A 19597-nucleotide genomic window follows, 5' to 3' on the forward strand; every position below is an offset into this window, starting at 1 on the left:
ATATAAATAAACCTGTATTTTAAATGCATGCCTATATTTAGTTCTCAGGCCTTTATTCAGTTCCTTTGGATTCGTATTGAATTATGACTTTGGTTGTTTGGTTACACAGTTCGTGCATACTAACGGCCAAAAAACTAGGCATGGAGGCCCACTGTGACAGTTTACTAGAGAAGAGAACACCTCTGGAGGGCAGTGTAAGAGGTGTTGTTTCAAGACTGAATGAGGACACTGAAAGCCTAAGGCAGACACACTTGTCCACAATACAAAAATAGGTGTTTAGGGTTATGGTCCTGAATTGTCAAGGAAAGCTTAAATTATGGCTATTTGCACTCCATTTAAAAAACTGAGAAAATATTGGGGCACCTGGGTGACTCAATCTGACTTTGGCTTGGATCATGATCTCATGGTTTGTGAGCATTGGGCTCTGTGCCGACAGTATGGAGGTTGGAGTCTGCTTTGAATTCTGTGTTCCCCTCTCTCTCTCCCCACCCCCCCCGCTCTCAAAAATAAATAAACATCAAAAAAATAAAAATTGAGGAAATGTAAAAAAACTAAATTTGAAAGCTCATTTGTCTAAAAAAAGTATCCACTCTCTAAAAATGTCAATGAATGAAATAATGTAATAAAATCACATTTTACACAGGGAATAATCTTAGTTAAGAAATGTATTTCCTAAAAGACCATAAAAAAAAAAAAATTATCTGTGGAAGTTGACCAGGTAAGTTGACCAGCTTTCCAAGTTGAAGGTAAAGTCAAGTCCATCAGAGTCCATCTTTACTGATGAAGTGCCTCAGGGGCCCTTTGTATAGTGAGGTCTGCAAAAGAGGGGTACACTCTGCGAGAGCTGCCTGATTAATTTATAGTAACACATGGCAACCACTGACCTTATAATTTTTGAGAAATTTGATTTCACTTCATTCTTGAAGCACATTTTTCAAAAGGCAAAGAGCTTTTCTTTTGCTGAAATTGCATTGCCTTCTCTTAGCCAATGAACTGAACCATCCAGTCTATTAACTAAACAAAAATGACAGGGAACTTCATAAATATTTAAAGCTGCTGCTATGAATTAAACATTGGGATGAAGAACTCCTTTCATTAAAGCACAATGTTAAATAAATAAATAAATAAAAGCTCATGACATATATTGCTAGGTAAATCAAATGTTTGAACTAATAGTATTTCCAGTTTCTCTAAACATTTACCTTGGCTAATTCTCTAAATAATTATATTACATGTGTTTGAGTTATTAGACCAATAGCTGCTGATTTTAATGAAACATTTAGAACTGAAAAAAAAAAAGAAAAGAGTAAATGGTTGGTGGATCGGATTGGTTCAGCCCTTCCGAAAACAATGCAATTGGTAGAAGTCTGGGGCCAGGCCTGAAGAAAATGTGACAAGTTCTGTATCATTTTGTGAAGCTCAGGACAAATCACAGGACAGTGAGGGAGCACCTAGCCAGTGGTCCCGTACCTCACCAACCTTGATTTTATGCTTTTCTCCCTGTAGGGTGTGTGTCTTAATTCATTGGACAGACTGGGACAGAACCCGTGCAGTGTTCCTGCCTGTGGCAGAGGAGGGATCCAGAACTGATTCCGTATGAGCCCTTGATGGGCTCCCAGCCCTGTTCCAGTACTGATCCACCTAGATTTCTCCCCACATGCTCTGGTGGACGGAGAAAATGGAGCAGAACAGAATGTTATTACTGAATTTAGAATCTAGAAGATCTGAATTTGCATCCTTCTTTTGTCACGGGCTTTGTGGTCATATTTAATCTGTTAGTAAGCCTCAAGTCCCCACCTAGAACATGCTGTAATAGTTCTTACCTATTGGGACTTTCTGCAGAATAGGATAAAAAACCATTTACCAAATAAGGGTATTAACCTTATCATTTTTTCTTCTTACCTTACAGTAATATTTAGGCAAAAAGGAAAGGCATGAAATCTTGAATTTACTGAAAATGCTGTATGAAAGAAATGTAGTAATAACACTTTTTGAGTGTTTTGAGTGTTTACTTGGGTCATTTGGTCCTCACCACAGCCTTATAAGGTAGGTTCTGTTGTTATTCCCATTTTACGGATGAAGTGGCTGAGGCGGCACAGAGGTGATGTAATTTGCCAGAGGTCACAAAACTAGTAGGTGATGGAGACAAGATTGTCCACGTATGGTCTGGCCCCACGTTCTCAACCCCCATGCACTGCACTGTTAACACTTACACTGGAAATTCACTTAGAACTGCGTATTTAATGATATCTGTTGCTATCATAAAGAACTATAGAAAGTTCTCCCTTGGAGTTGAGTTTGCTTGAAAGAAATTAGCTGCTCAATTCCAAAATTTGTAGGTTTTAGGAAATGCGTTAAGACAATGATACTTAAACAGTTTGGTCTCATAATCTCTTTAGGCTCTTAAAAAGTATGGAGGGACCTTAAAGAGCTTTTGTTTTACTAGTCGGGAAGGATGTTGGTAGTGAAGACAATAACTACCATGGCTTCCAGCGCTTTGACAAAACCTCAGATATGTGGCCTTCTGACCAAGAATCTGTGATTTCCTAGTTTTGGGGCATTTGTTGTTCCCCTGAACTTTGCAGCTACTTCAAAGTATGCTGTGGCTGAACCATGACAGAAGGCGTACACACAGTTCTACAGAAATTATGGTTTCATGAAAGATTTCAAGGAGACGGAGATGGTTTTAAGTATTTTGGAATGTGAAGAATTTCTTCGGATTGAGTTCCATGGAAGTTTGTCACTAATCTCTGTTCTTGGTCTATGAAACATGGAATAGAGACTAAGGAATAGTTTCTCTTGATAAGTAAACAACAACCACTGTGAGAGTAGAGATTTTGCTTGCATCAGTTATTATACCTATGGAATTTACCGTATTTGAAATTAAAATTGAGACATTTGAAAATTATTAATCCACTTTACAGTATTACAGTTCCCATAAATAACATTTTTATGAAAAATCCTCATATTTTCTAAAATAAATCATTTTTAAAAGCCTTTCTTTAAAGTTTATTTTGAGAGGGCGCACATGTTTGTACACGTGGGGGTGGGGCAGAGAGAGAGAGGGAGGGGAGAGAAAAAATCCCAAGCAGGCTCCGCACTGTTAGATGTGGGGCTTGAACTCACAAACCACAAAATCATGGCCTGGGCCGAAGTGGGATATTTACTCTACTGAGCCACCCAGTCACCCCCTAAAACAAATTATGAAGTGTGCCATGGTTTTACATTGTAGCCACTCCAGTGTTTCACTGTAGTAGAACTCAGTTGATCCTTACCTCCATATCTGTGTTTAATCTGTTGCAGCAGCATCAATCTTACACCTTTGGACAACTCCACTGTATAATCATGAGGGAATGGGAGGGGAAAAGGCAAATAATGCCTCAGTATTAATTATTAAACAGTTTTGACCTCTTAGGTGCCTTGAAAGGGTATTAGGTAACTTCAAGTTTCCCCGGAACTTACTTTGAGAATTCCTGCTTTAAGACCTGTCTTTTGCACTGATTTTTAGACCATGTAGTGTTAATGATACGGTACAAAAATGAGCAAAGTAAAGGGAATAAAAGGGAACAGGTGAACATCCTTGGCCATTAAAGTAAATGAGGAAGTCAAGAGTAAACCCAAAAGATATAACCTTTATATCCTTTTGTATCAAACCATCCAAGAACAATCATAGTTTTTAGTAATCAGTAAATACAATAGGACTATAATTCATCTGAAATATATTAGGGAAATTCATGTTTTTACTTTGTGCTTTCTTATATTTAATGCATTTAATATTAAAAGTGCCTGAATAGGTAGTAGGTAGTATTTGGGAAAAGCAGAAAACAACAATATATCACTTATTTGCCTGTGATAGTAGTATCTCTAAGTCTCAGTTGATTTATTCAGTGGCACAAGTAATGAAAATAGCAACAATATAGAGGTGCTTGGGAAGTGCCAGGCATTTAAACCCACAACAGCCCTCTGAATTAGGCGGCCTTCTTCTCCTCCTCCTTTCCTTTTCTCCTCTACCTATTCCTTCTTTCTTCTTCTCCCCTCTACCCCCTCCTTCTCTCCACTCTCCTCCCCCTCCGCCATTTTCAGAAACTGTGGCTAAGGAATTGCCATATTGTTAGTGGCTAGTCAGTAGCTAGATGACTGGTAGACATCCTGGCTTTAACGCCCATGCTGTTAGTATCCGTTCCACTCTCCCTGTCACCCCAGTGCCATACAGCCCTTCTGTACCTACCTTATCTGGGTTTTTATGACAATATTATATATTATAAATACTATATATTTCATATCATATTATACCTATAATATATATGACAGAATGTAGATAAAGGGTACGTCGTACGTTCTGGGCACTCACTCATGGCTCTATTCATCTTTTTCTTCTTTCTCCTCCTCCTCCTTGTGATTAGTCTCCTAATCTTCCTTGGTTCATGAAAGTCAGTAACTAGAGTTCTTCTTCTCTTTCGGTGTTACCGTCTCTTTTGTCCTCTTTGTCACTGGGATTAGTACTCCTAGTACATAGTCTGGTCGCGTCGTCTGTTGGACCTCTCACATATTGACTCCTCATTGGTTTGGGGACCATCCTCACGACAAGATGGCTCTTCATCGTGACTGTAGGCATTCTGCCAGAGCTTTCATTGTCACTACTCTGAGCATAGCTTCTTTCCATTGTTGCAGTTTGGTTGTCTTTGACTAAAAAAGGGGTTGGGTACTATAAACCTTTACTAATGGTACTTATTTTAGAGTTTCAGATTGCCAAAAGACAAAACGGGAACCACCAGGATTGGTGACCTGGCACCCCAGGACATGAAGAAAGTCTGCCATTTAGCCCTAATTGAGCTGACTGCCCTCTACGATGTATTGGGTATTGAACTGAAGCAACAAAAAGCTGTGAAAATCAAAACAAAAGGTAATTTTGAAATAAAAAACAGTTGGATTTACCTCAGATGTAGCTAAGATGGGCTTTTCAGTGGTATTATTAGAGGGAGAAAGACCTACAAAATAACTTGAATACATCTGAAGCTCAGATTCTAGAACATTGTTTTCAAAAGTCTTGTAACCTAATCAACATATACTGTTGTCCTGGATGATAGAAAATAAAGAGATAATCATATATTTAATTACCTTAGAAGAAAACCCTAAATAAAGGAATTAATTAGGATTACTCAATTGCTTTACACATTACATTTGGTACATAAACTACTTTCTTTCCAAAATCAGATCCTGAAAAATAACTTGAAGGTAGTTGATCCTGATCGATTATTTTTGCTTAGTTATTTGATGGGAAGTGAAGGGTGGTTAGTTGCTTGTCTCTTTGCTCATTTACATTCTACTTTTAACTACTTTGTAAAAACATTCTTTACTTGATAGTAAGAAAATAATGCCATTGTGGCACATGACACCACCAGACTCTACTCATCGTGGATATGTGTAATTTTTCTTTTGGAAACAGTTTGCTTTACCCATTATATACACAGACTTTATTTTTTATGATATGATAGGGAACCGACATCTCAGTTTTTATCCAAGATTTTCTTGGTCTGGAAATCCAGATAATTCTCTATTGCCAAAGTTTAACTGTTTAGGAATCTTTGACCTCTTCTTTAACTTTTAAGTGCTCCCCTGAAGAGATCCAAGAATTAGGATTATTGAGTTGCTATGGTAACATTAATAAAGACACATATTCCCCTGATTTAAGTTTTAGAGGCAATTTGTAGGAATGAAGTATACCTACCCTCAAGGTCCTTTCTCCCATGCTGGGCCCCAGAAGGCCTCATTCTGTGCTCAGTTCCTCTGAGTATTTTAGCTTAAGGCTTGGGATGGTGAATTTCTGAATTAAATGATGCTTCTGATTTTCCCCAAGTCCATTATGGATAATGAAAGACTTTAGATGTTTTTTCAGAAGCTTGTCACAAAGCCTTTTCCAAATATAAGATAGAAATATAATTTAAATAGCTGTGACTCAGTACTCAGGACTTTTAAAATGGCTTAGAGAGGCTTTTTTATGTTTTAGAATTGCATTCTAACAGAAATAATAAGCCATTCTCATTAAGAGTGTTAACTATAAACAGAATAGATTTTCTTTCCATTTCTTAAATATTTTTGTATCTCATCTGATAGATTTATCTTATAAACTAGACTCCTGACCTTTTTGAAAATTGTATTTTTTCTTAATTCCTAAACTACAAATTATTTTGGGGGGTTACTGGTATTCTCTTGAAAGGCATTGATATGGAGAGTCAATTTTTAGTGTCCTGATTCCACAGGATAATCCCCCTTTCCTTGTTCGCAAATGATTTCTATCTCCCCTGATGATGTGTGTCATACTTCTGTGCTAACTGTTCATTCAGTGATGGGGTGGGGTAGGAGGTGCTAAGCAGGATTTATGCTCACACCAGACCGAAGGCATATGATTTTCATTTGGAAAAATTATAAATTGTTAACCTTTCATTTCATCTTGAGTTATTCCCAAAATATAAAGCTATGACTTTTAATTTAAAACTACCAAATATCTATATTTTCTAAAGAAAAACATTTGTAGAACAAGATTATAATGTTGGCTGATTTCTCAAAAAGCAAAGAGTTATATTTTGCTGTATTGTAGAATGTTAAATGTTGATTAAGTCTGGAAGAGATGAATAATATTTGCTTTAACCAGAACTTTTAATTTGACGACCTTCAGTAAATTATTTGCATATTTCACATACTCCTATAGTATATTTCTATTATATGGCAGTTTACACTTTTCCAATTATTATTTATTAATGTTCGTTTACTTTGAGAAAGAGAAGAGTGCGCACACATGTACATGGGTGTACAGTGGGGGAGGGGCGGAGAAAAAGGGAGAGAACCTCCCAATCAGGCTCGCTCTGTGCTGTCACAGTGAGCCCATCCCAAGGTTCAATCTCATGAACCGTGAGATCATGACCTGACCTGAAATAAACAGTCGGATACTTAAGTGACTGAGGCACCCCTACAATTTTCTAATTAATTTGGTGATTATTTGCAATCATTTACTTAGTTGTCTTTCCTTGTTAGATTGCTATTTATATAAGACAAGTTCAAGATTTTCTTATCGAGATGTATATACGTAATGCCTAGATAGTGTCATTCACTTAGAAGTGCTCAATAAATAGTTGTCTGTTTGAATGACAATATCAGAAATCTGATGACTTAATATTTTTGCATTCATATTTTGTAGATTGATGGAAATTAAGAACTTTTATTTTTTGTTGCAGATTCTGGTCTTTTTTGTATTCCACTGACAGTATTGTTAGAACAAGATCAGAGGAAAGTACCAGGAACTCGAATACCCTTGATATTTCAAAAAGTAAGTAGGCCTAAATCGGTCAGCATAGAGAGAACATACTTGAACTAAAACAAGTTTTTTCTTTGGCATTCATAATATTATAATATCGTTTTCCAATTGATATGCTCTTTTATTTTGTACTTTGATTTTCTATTCAGGAAACAAATTTGTTTCAAGGGCTCATAATTTTTATTTCATGGTGATGTTTTCTGTGTTATTACTATAACTGTGATTACCTGGCATCATTTTCCTGTCTTATATTAGCTAGCTTTGTATAATTGAGATTTCAATTCTATAATACACAGGAGTGGGGACTGCTTATAAGTTTCTAGGGAATTGAATCCTCATGAATATTTCATGCCTGTATGTATTTCCCAAGCTTTCTTATTTACAGTGAGGATGTCCAAGTTAATTTGCCAGTGCCTACTCCCAAAGTAGGCAAAGAAACCATAAAGTAGAAATAGAAAGCGATTGCTAAACTATCAAGTCATCGGTGTCATGCACACTCTATTATTCATAAGGGGAGTACCTATGGCAATATAAAAATTTCAGTCTAATCTCTAAGCCATCATTGCTCAGAACCCCAGATTCTAGGTGATAAAAGCCAGGAATACACAGCGAGGAAGGTAGGTCAGATCAGTTATGAACTACCCCAAGCTGTAGATTTTTTTGCAGCAGGTCCAGCACATCACAATTTCTGAAAGCTCTAGGGATAGCAAGAGTGCTAGTGGGAACTTACACAATTGACTGGCTCAGCAAACTCATTCAGTAGTAAAGCTCAGTCTCCTCGACACTGATTCCTCTGCTATTCCAAACCCATCATTAGCCGTCTTAGCTACTAACCTCTGATAGCGTTATTTCTCGTTTCACGGATACACCCAAACCTGCTGTATCTCATTGTTTCTCGTAATGAACTCTGTTCCGTGTCATGTGTTCTACTCATCAGCCTCTGCCAGCCCCTGCCTGTAGAACTTGTATCTGTGTGGATAGTTGTCGACACTGCCTGTGACTGGCTGAGAGCTGCTAACAAATGTGGGCATATATTCACGTCAATTTAAGTAAAAGGTGCATGTCACCACCACAGAGGACTGTACAGAGCGAGGATCTCAGCAGCAGCCTTTCCAAGAGGATATGAGTTCTCCAGAGAAATAGCACCGATAAGGTGTTGTGTGTGTGTGTATGCATGTTGTGGAGACAGATTTATTTTAAAGAATTGGCTATGCCATTGTGGGAACGGCACATCTGAAATAGAGCAGTCCAGAGGCTGGAAACTTGGGCAAACGGTGATGTTGGTCGGCAGTGTTGAGTCCAAAACCTGCAGGTGGGAAACTCCTGTAGACTTTCCACGTTACAGTCTTGAGGCAGGATTGCTTCTTTGTTGGGAAACCTCAGTCTTTACTGTTGAGGCTTTACTTTGAGTCTTTACTGCCAGCTGACTGGATGAAACCCACCCATGTTATGTAGCGTGATTTGCTTTGCTCAAAATGTAGTGATTTAAATGTTAATTACATCTTAAAAAATACCTTCATGGCAACATCTAGGCTGGTGTTTGACCAAATAACCAATGATGAATCACGCTTGACTTTATCAAATTCACCATCACACTAGTGCAGAGTGTGCTTTGGTCCCCACAGAAATTCAGGAATTGATGTCTCCCGATCAGGCTGATGACTGAATGCAGTCCCATGTGATTTTTCTCTTGGAATTTTCTTATTTATTATTTTACATTTCTGTCACTTCAACATTCTGAAGACTCGGGCTTCCAACCAGTTTGAAGTTGCTAGATAACAGCCTTCAAGTCTTTTTGTTCACATGAAACAAAATAAGAGTATAAAGGGTTTACTCTTAGATGAAACTTCCCTATTTGCATCCCCTCTGAATTATAAGCAAAAAAAAATCATAGTGATCTATCATTCAAAAATATTTTTTGATTGATCAACTGTCATCTCAATTAGGTATTTCCTCAGTTTGTACAAAGGAAAGAATTGGAAATCGCTGATTTGCAAAAAGATTTACTACCAATTTTTAGAGGATTATACTTTTTTATTTATTAAGAATTATACCCCAAAAGAGCTTTAACAAATATTAGCTTATCTAATATCTATGAATTGTATCTGTTGTTTTCTTGTTTGGTTTTTTTGTTTAGTTTTTGCTCAGAGACCCACTGTTTAAGCCGTCATCTCAGAAAGAGGGAAATAGAAATATTCTTAATTTTTATGTATAGAAAAAATCTTACTAGCAGATTCTTATTGTCAAACAAATCTGCCAGATCAAAGATACTTTGTGTCAAAAACTTCTGACTTCATTTTCAATTCATAAATTTGTCTAAGTATGTAATCTCTCATGGAAGATGGTATGGACATTACTGATAAATTATGGAGTATCTCTTGTAGGATAAACTACTAAAAAGCAGTCTGATTAAAATATAGATCTTTTTCATTTTTAAATCTTGAAAGTAAAAGTGCTATAAAGTATTTATTATATATATTTTGATAATGCTATATAACATAGCTAAAAATGTCATTTAAAAATCTTTAATGTTTATTTTTGGGAGAGAGAGAGACAGAGCATGAGTGGGGGAGGGGCAGAGAGAGAGGGAGACGCAGAATCCTAAGCAGGCTCCAGGCTCTGAGCTGTCAGCACAGAGTCCAACGCAGGGCTCGAGCTCACGAAACATGAGATCCTGACTTGAGCTGAAGTCAGATGCTTAACTGACTGAGTCACCCAGGTGCCCCATAAAAATGTTATTTTTAAAGTGAGAAATATGAAAAAAACACATGGCATTCCTGAGGCAATGTATACACATATTTCTATTGAATGCTACTATTTCACATTAGGGAATAATGAAAAAGAACTGAAATATAGAAATTCAAGACTAACTCTCAGTTATTTAGAATTCATCCACTTTTCCTGTGTATTTAATGAAAATGGAAGGCATATACTATTGCTAGAAACTAATTTGCTGTAGCAGCTAGCACAGAATTTTATTTTTTGCCAATAGAACATTTCAAACATTTTTTAAGATGAAATAGAAATGAAAATTGCTTGAGCACTGAATAAATTTTGCATGGTCTTATTTGATAAATATGGTTTTAAATCCTTTATTGAATAATGTCCATCTAATCTGAAATAATTCATGTAAAGATTTTGCTGTGGGTTTATTATCTAATGTAATTTGAAAAATGGGGTCTTGGAAAACATTCCAGTTGAATTTTTAAAAATCATGTACTGCTTTGACTGGTCAGTGATGGTTCTTTCTTCAGCTGATAATAAATCCTTAGTAGAATTTTGAGACTACTCTTTGCTTTATTCTTACCTGACTTCCTCAAGATCAGTGCATTCTTTGGCCATAATCCAGGGATAGAAGAGGTAAGGTCATTAAAGAAAAATTACCACTCTTCCAGCGTCTGCACAGTACAATATATCTGATTTCAGAACATCTAGACAAAGGTCAGAAGACCTATTTTTATTATGCCATGCTTTGCTCCTAGTAGACACTTGTATAAGCAAGGGAGAAGCAGTAAGCTTTATGTAGTATATAGAGCCTTGGTAAATCATTAAAGCAGGTCTCTCTTTAAAAAAAAAATATATATATATATATATATAATATATATAATTTTACATTCTTTGGCACTCAGGAAGATTTTATGCCTTAGGGTGTGTAGAGAATTATAGTAAATTTGGGGATGAGTGAAGAGTAGGTCTGTCTTTTGTAAAGTTACAAGACTATTGTGAAAGGGGGTGGGTGGTACGAAGGAAGACCTATCCGATACTAGTAATCGCCTAATATTTAACCTGAGGATGAAGAAATGAATTTCCTTACAATAGCAGAGTACCCCCTATAAAACCTTTGTGCACTGGCCCAGGGAATAGGTATTTCAATTGGAAGATCACTCTAAGTTTCTTCTTAGCCGAGAAACTAACCACATTTTTTTTTTAATTATCTTCCTAAGCTTCCATCAGTATGCCATTGTAATTTCTCCATTTCTCTTAATCTTGTAGGTTTTGGCATTATTAGAAAAAAATCTTTGTTACTTTAATGGGGTTCTGGAGATAGATCTGTGTGTATTTGTTGGGTATCAGGTATGATTTAAAAGCCCTATACAAGAACTGTTTTTTTACTTTGGTTTACCACCGGAAGCTTAAAAGCTTAAAAATGAATATTTGCAAACAGTTTTTTTCTTCATACCATAAATAATTCTTTCAAATAAACTAAAACAGAGATGTAAATGTGCAAATACTAGAATTTCCTAAGATTTATTTGATTGTGGAATGTATGCTTCTGGAAAAGCAGAAGAAATGGATGGTCTTAGTTACTTTTAAACCATGAACATCTTCAGTCTCCATTTGTTCAGAGTATGACAGCTGTTGTGTGAAATTAAACATTTCGGTAATAAAGGAGAATATAACCCAATTTATTCTAAATTATAAATAAAGTTTTGGGACTTAACTGGGTTACAGGGTAGGGCTGAGACCATAGCATTCAAAACTTTGCGAAATCCACTTTCCACATCGTTGTAATCAGTATGCGTTTATTTATATGTGAAGCAGATGTTAAATTTGGAACTGTACCTCTTAAGAATACCCAAGTCAGAATGTTCTTCTGTTTATATGCAGCTGATTTCCCGGATTGAAGAGGGAGGCTTGGAAACCGAAGGCCTCTTAAGGATACCTGGAGCTGCTATTAGGATCAAGGTAATCTCTGAGTTCCACCGATGGACAAGTTCATTGTTTAATTAAGCTTTGCCATTTTATTTAAAAAAATTTTTTAATGTGTGTTTATTTTTGAGGGGGGAGGGGCAGGGAGAGGGAGACACAGGATCCGAAGCAGGCTCCAGGCTTCGAGCTGTCAGCGCACGGCTTTGGCATTTTAAAAGCTAACTTGTCCTCTCTCCCTTTCTTCCCATTGTTAGTAAAGTAGATAAAATATAGCAATAAAACCTCTTAATTTTTTTGAGTTTATTTATTTATGTTGAGAAGGAGAGCTTGAGCAAGGGAGGGACAAAGAGGGAAGGAGAGAGTGAATCCCAAGCAGACTCTGCGCTGTCAGCGCAGAGCCTCAGTTGGGGCTCGAACCCACAAACTGTGAGATCATGACCTGAGCTGAATGCAAGAGTCAGACGCTTAACTGACTGAGCGACCCAGGTACCCCTATAGCAATAAAACGTCTTCGCGTTCAATTTCTATATCGTTTTTCTGCAGTCTCTGCTGATTTTTGTAAGTTTTGATTTCTCTTCAAAATCACCATATTAGCTGTGATAATACCATGGCAAATAAAGTAGCAAGTGATTTTATGCCTTTGCTGTGCAAGCCTAGAATAGGCACAAAAGTAAACCAGCAAAAGACAGGCGCCGTTCCATCCTTCTCAGGGAGAGAGAACATGATGACTCAAGACACCAGTAGGGGGTCTGGTGGTGGATTTAGGCAGCATGAGTAATAGCAATTGAAAAAAGTCACGATGGGCACCTGGGTGGCTCAGTTGGCATCTCACTTCGGCTCAGATCACGATCTCACAGTTCATGGGTTTGAGCCCCATGTCAGGCTCTGTGCTGACAGCTCAGAGCCTTGGAGCCTGCTTCAGATTCTGTGTCTCTCGCTCTCTCTCTCCTTTTCTCTCACTTGTTCGCTCTCTCCTTTTCCCCCACTTGTGTGCTCGCTCGCTCGCTCTCTCTCAAAAATAAAATAACTTTAAAAAATTAAAAAACAAAAAAAAAGAAAAAAAATGATTAAACTCCCCCAGGGGAGCAGAGTAGGAGATGTGACAGTAGCCCACATTCAGGAGTCTTTGGGAGCTGACAGAATGAGACTCTGCCTCTACTACCTTCCTGACTTTCACACTTCCTGTCTCACTGGCTGCTGGGTAGCCCAAGCCTGGGTGGTGAAAGAGTCAAGGTGATTCCCAGACTTCCCCTTTCTCCCTCCCCTGCCACCTTTTCTGACAAGATGGCATTTTGTTCCCACTGTCTTAGGATGTGCGTATCTTCTGCCCTCGCCCTGTCCCCTGGCTCCTGCTCTGGGGACAAAGCATCCGGCAAATGTATATAAAGATGGACTTACCCTGTAGATGAGGCAGGCTACATCAGCGTCCCAGAGGAATTGCATTTTACAGGGGCTTCCTGCCTGAAATGGTAGCTCTATCTGGGAAACGTGTCTAGGAAGAGTTTTTGGTTAGCAGCCACTAATGGTCTCCTTTCCCCAGCCTCCAGAGTCAGCTTTGGCTCTCAACTGAGAGAGCACAAGGCAGTGCCCACATCTAGTTTATTGTCTTCCAGAATTTGCAAATCCAAGAGAAAATAGGATAGGGCCAGGAGATATTTTCTCTTCATTTCCTCAAGACCTATTCTGTAGGACATTTTCAGAGCTGAATCAGGCAGAAATGACTTCTGGTGGGTGCACATGCTCTTCGCCTGTGACTGTGGCTGCGGGGCTGCCAGGACTGGAATTAGTATTCATACCTTGCACGGTTCACATCATCTGCTTATTTTGATAAGCTTCCTCAATGTAGAATGCTCGTTTCGGCCTACTTGGCTCTTACTGCACATGGTGATCTCAGTTTAATCAGATTCGAGTAACCTGATATATATACCTTCTCACAAATTTCATTCAGCCTGTGTCCCCTGGGTTTGGTGTCTGATTCACAGAGGTCCCCGAAACTGTTTTGGGGCCCGTGTGAGCTTGATAAGGTGCCATTGTCTCACTCCATTTGCTAACGTTTAGGGTGGTTTTACCAGCAGTCAAACGTGGACATTGTGTGTGATTCTGAGATAAGTCCTGTTGAGAAGCACATTCGCTTCCAGAGAAAGAATCCCCAGAAACCGTGTGACTTCACATTACCCACATCGGCAAGAACACCCCTTCTCAGTTCACTGTGCACAGCGCTAATTAGCACGATGTGATGGCCAACTCCTGAGAGTTGTAAACGCATTTACTTGAGTACAGGGTAGTGAACAGAATGGGTGTTTTACATTTTTCACTGGAGAGCTGGCAGAACTGGCTCAACTAAATGTAATTTCTAAGAAGGTCAATTAAGTGGATTCATTTGGCTCAACTCTTCAACCCAGCCTGTTGTCACATCCCAAATTATGCAGCAGCTGGTCCATTATAAATAATTTAAAGGTAATATGCAAAGTTTTTGGTTGTCTTTCTCCCCTGCCCCACCAAATTCTTTGCACTCTTCTCCCTCCTCCCCCTGGCCCCTCCCTCTCAGCCCTCCTTTTTCTCTCCTTTACCCCCTCCTCCTCTCCTGCTTCCCTCTCTCTCCTCCTCACTCCTTCCCTCCCTCCCTCCCTCCCTCCATCTCTCCATTTGCGTTTGCCTGTTTCCCCTCCTCCCCATTTCTAGGCTCACCTTTATGTATTTCACCAATTAGAAAAACAACTGGAATTGAGGGTGGAGTTGTGTTGGGAAGAGAAATTGTACTAAATTCACCTCGCAAGAAAAATGAAGAATATTTTTGGGGAGAACTGTTTAAAATAATCAAGGACCTGACAGAAACTTGGAAGGATTTCCAACATAATAAGATTTATGCTGCAGCGAAGCGCATGTAGAAAATAGTAATTATGAAACTAAATTGATTACTAATAATTTGTCTGGCAAATCTTGTAGAGTCCTTGAGGTCAATGAACTAGGTATTTCTAATTCTGCATGGACTCCAACTGTTTTTCACAGCTAACAGCAGGTTGGCTGTGTCACTCATGGCTTACGCATCCAAGACAGGTGTATTGATGTATTTTCAGGCCTCATTTGCTGTAGAATTTGGTTTTCCATTTCCCAGAGGTGACTAATCAGAGGTAACCTTCTGCTTACAGCCCAGAGATTGAGTATGTATTTTGTTATGTAATGTACTCCTCAATAATTTAACACAGACTTTATAAAAATGATTTTTTAAAAAATTGAATGAAGAATTAAAGTCCCCAAATAGACTATCTTCACTAATTTTTTTAATTAAATTTTTAAAAAATGTGTGTTTATTTTTGAGAAAGAGTAAGAGTGTGTGAATGGGGAAGCAGCAGAGACAGGGGGCAGAGGCTGCAAAGCGGGCTCTGTGCTGACAGCAGAAAGCCTGTCGGAGGGCTTGAACTCACGAACCATGTGGTCATGACCTGAGCCACCCAGGCACCCCTTCACTAATCTTTTAATTAAAACTTTACCGCTTAGGGTCTGTTCCATATCCAAGAAAATGTATACAGTGTTTGGATTTGGTGGGGGGTGGGGGGTGTGGGTATAGTATTTCATTGGAAAAGTATGCTTGGCGGAGTAGTATTTTTCTGAGTGACAGAAGTAACTTTCAGATCTTTCGAAAGAGTTCAATCTCTTGTAAAGTGGGAAGTGGATCCCACTCTCAGCAGGAAAAAAAATACACTTACTGTAGCTTTTATTTTTATTTTTTTCCTTCTTCTGCCTCTCAGAATCTTTGCCAAGAACTAGAAGCAAAGTTTTATGAAGGGACGTTTAATTGGGAAAGTGTCAAGCAGCACGACGCAGCCAGCCTACTGAAGCTCTTCATCCGGGAGCTGCCCCAGCCGCTGCTGAGCGTAGAGTATCTGAAAGCCTTCCAAGCTGTCCAGAGTAAGTACCGTGTCTCTCTGCAGCAATCCTTATCCTGCCGCCGTACATATTAATTGTTTTAATGACACATCGCATCACAAAGGATATAACCAGATAGACTTGGGTAGACATATTGACTCACTGTCAGCGGATGCTCGAATCCCCCACGTTGTTTTCCTTTAGAAATATACATCTTTGAGTGAATGGTTAACAGAATGTTCTCTTCAGGTACAGGTTAATTGCATGCCCGTCAAGCAGTACAATATATTTGCTCGTTAAAACCTGGAACTTCACATTTCTTTTATAATAGAATGAGTCACGTAAAATCTGATAAATTTTTTTTCTTGCCAAGTGTTAAAAGCAACACTTACCGGAGAAGCTGCGGATTACCAGTTATCATAAAAGCCCAGGGAGATGTGGCAGAGCCTGTGATTAGTTCCTGAAAAATTAAGTTCTGAAATTGTCACGCAGAAACATGGAACAAATTATCTGGCTGCCTCCCTGGCAGAGGGCTGCAAACATCTCCTATCTTGCCATTTCGTGGTCTTGGGCAAACTCCAAATTAATGTCTCAAATAGTTCTTGATTCTTCTCCAGCAAACACAGGGATCTTTTAAGGTTTATGTACTGGCATAATTATTCCATTTAGTCCTAGAGGCCATCAATAAAGGAAAAAAGCCACCACCACACTCTAATGGCCATAGCTTTACCTTCCAAACTGGGACACTTTTGAGAGTGAACGGGGGTCACTATTGACGATTATGGTGAGCTCCACCAGAACTTTCTCTGGTTATTCCAACTTTTTTTTTTTTTTTTTTTATTGAGATATAATTGACCTATAACAACATAATGGTTCGGTATTTGTATATATTGTAAAATGATCATTACAGTAAGTCTGATTAACATTCATTACCATGCATAATCACAGATTTTTTTTTCTTGTGATAAGAACTTTTAAGATCTCTCTTAGCAACTTACAAATATGCAGTACTTTGTTGTACACCATGGCGACTACAGTTAATATTACATCCCAGGGGCTTAACTATTTTATAACTGCAACTTTGTATCTGCTGACACCCTTCACCTAGTTTGCCCACTCCCCACCCCAGACTCTGGCTTCCACCAGTTGTTCTCAGTATCTGTGAGCTTATTTGTTTTGTGTTTTGTTTTTTCTAAGATTCCACATATAAGTGAAATCATATGGAATCTGTCTTTGCCTTATGTTACTTAGTGTAATGCCCTCAAGGTCTGTTCATGTTGTCACAAATGGCAGGATTTCATTCTTTTTATTTTATGGCTGAATAGTATTCCATTATTTTCCAGGCTATTCTTCAACCATGTAATATTGAGATGCTTCCCATGTGTCATTTCATAACATTTCTTCAGAGTTTCTGGGGGAGACATGACCAAAATCCCCTTCTGTTTAAAATATTTTTAATGGTTAAATTATGCCATTTTGCATACATTCTTGGGATATGGATTCAAGCACAGATTTATTCCTGAGGCACAAAATACAAGAATGACTCCAAATATCCTTGAGTATTACTTATATGGGTTAAGGGCTTCTAAAAAATGATAAACATCAATGCTAATAAGGTACCGCTTCAGCTCAGTCATTGATCTTTGGTTTTCTGATTTGTTCCATGGACATATAGTGACCACTGTGTTCCAGGCTCGGTTTTTCCTACGCCTTTTGGAACTGATGGACTCTTACCATGTAATGTGTTCACTCACCATTAAAGAGACAAACTTCAGTGTTACAGATGCACCCTGACACCATAGCACGGAAGGTCTAACTTTCTGTGTCTCTCCATTGGGGGATAATTATCACGCAGAAGTTAAAATTATTTCCAAAGCGCTGTTGCATGTCTGCAAACATAAGGCCGCTCATCATACAATCACAGTTGGAAGTGAGCATTCCGAGGGAGAGGAAAGCTCTAAAGCAGCAGCTGTTTCTCCTGATCTCTCTCAAACACACTCTCAAGAATGCTCGCTGCTCAGTTGTTGTGTCTTACATTTCACAGCGATGTTTATGCCAAATAACTTTTTTCTTACAAAATACAAAAAAAAGGGAAGTAAAAAAAAAAGAAATGTTGCATAGAGAAAAGAGTTCAGATTTATTTAATCTGTCTGCAGATCTTCCAACCAAGAAGCAACAACTGCAGGCTTTGAACCTTCTTGTCATCCTCCTGCCCGATGCGAACAGAGACACGCTGAAGGTCAGCAGATTCGTTTACATTCAACACCTCTCAGAACCAGGCCCCGGGGTGGCTCAGTCGGTTAAGTGTCAGACTTCAGCTCAGGTCATGATCTCATGGTTCGGTTCGTGAGTTCGAGCCCCGGGTCAGGTTCTGTGCTGACAACTTGGAGCCTACTTTGGATTCTGTGTCTCCCTCTCTCTCTGCCCTAAGCCCCGCTGGCAATCTGTCCGTCTGTCTCTCTCAAATATTAAAGTTAAATATCCCTCAGAACTAAGCACAATAATTTCTCATTATTTGTGGCAAAACAATGTGATGTTTTCATGGAAACATTCCTACTAGTCTATGAAGAAGAGACCTATTTTTTAAGGATAGATGGTGAAAGTTTTTAACTCTTTATTGATGTATTTACTAGGTTAGTCATAGTAGTAGTACTATCAGGTGTTTAATTTTTTGCTCTAACATTTCTACATAGCCAATGAGTGAGGTTTCGTTTTTTTAATTGGAAACAGGGGTGCCTTGGGAGTTTTCCTTTTTATTTTTCTACATTTTCCAAATTTTATTTAATCAGTGTGCAATAATTTGAAAAATGAATGTTTAAAGAAAGTAAGCCTCATCAAATATAATCTGTTGCCTAAAGATGTTATATATGCTTGAGGTTCTAAGCAATAGAGTCATAATGATGATTTCGGAATGTTTGGTTAGCCAAAAGATAGACCAGCTCAAACCAATTCTAGTTATTCCTCTAAGGGCTCACCCTGAATTTCTGATTTACATCATCTTTTCAAATTGATTTGGTCTATATGATTTAATACCATTTATTATAAACATCGTCAGGGGCTTTTATAATAATCAGTGCATTGTTCCACTTTGATTAATTTTTTTAACAGCAAAATTTTGTAGAGCATTTGTAAAAGTTTAATTATAAACTTATGGAAGAAAGAAAACTTTTAAAATATAATTTAGAAACTATGTACCTTAAGTTTTGCCACTGTCTTAAAAGATTTGGGTGTTGGGGGGCACCTGGGTAGCTTAGTCAGTTGAGTATCTGACTCTTGGTTTCAGCTCAGCTCCTGTCTCAAGATTTGTGGGTTCGAGTCCCGTGTTGGGTTCTGCACTCACAGTGCAGAGCCTGCTTGAGATTCTCTGGCTCCTTCTCCCTGCCCCTCCCCTGCTCACTTCTCTCTCTCTCTTCGCAAATAAATAAACTTAAAAAAATAAAGTAGAATGGGGATAAGATCTATTTAAAAAAGGACTTATGTAGATAAGAGTCAAACCCTTTCCCCTTTGCCTCCTACATTTCTATTTAAAATTACAAAATCGTGCCCAGAAATTTCATGTGAAGAAAACAAAACCAGTAAGTAAACCTTGGAAGTGTCTCTGGACCTCACTGAAACTCCTTGAACTGAAACTAGGTGAGTGATAGTTCTTTCATGCCCATGGCATGGATGTTAATACTCAACTTTTCTGGATGAAACTGTTTATGAGGATTCCTGGAGTAAAAACCCTACCTCTCTACAGGAGAAATTCCAAAGAATTACTGCATTTTC

At 38.3% G+C, this 19597-nt stretch overlaps 1 protein-coding gene across 5 annotated transcripts in view; it reads left to right on the forward strand.

Moving 5' to 3' along the window:
• The window catches only part of ARHGAP18 (Rho GTPase activating protein 18), a 195174-nt gene that overhangs the window by 150758 nt on the left and 24819 nt on the right, over positions 1-19597 (forward strand). For all 5 annotated transcript variants that reach the window (XM_077776179.1, XM_077776175.1, XM_077776177.1 and 2 more), the window contains exons 6-10: positions 4738-4903; positions 7233-7324; positions 11921-11998; positions 15712-15871; positions 17986-18068. In XM_077776179.1, coding sequence (XP_077632305.1) covers positions 4738-4903; positions 7233-7324; positions 11921-11998; positions 15712-15871; positions 17986-18068 — 579 coding nt within the window. The remainder of the gene's footprint in view (positions 1-4737; positions 4904-7232; positions 7325-11920; positions 11999-15711; positions 15872-17985; positions 18069-19597) is intronic.

The sequence above is a fragment of the Crocuta crocuta genome, unplaced genomic scaffold (assembly GCF_008692635.1).
Source record: "Crocuta crocuta isolate KB4526 unplaced genomic scaffold, BGI_CrCroc_1.0 scaffold25, whole genome shotgun sequence".
Classification (NCBI taxonomy): Eukaryota; Metazoa; Chordata; class Mammalia; order Carnivora; family Hyaenidae; genus Crocuta; species Crocuta crocuta.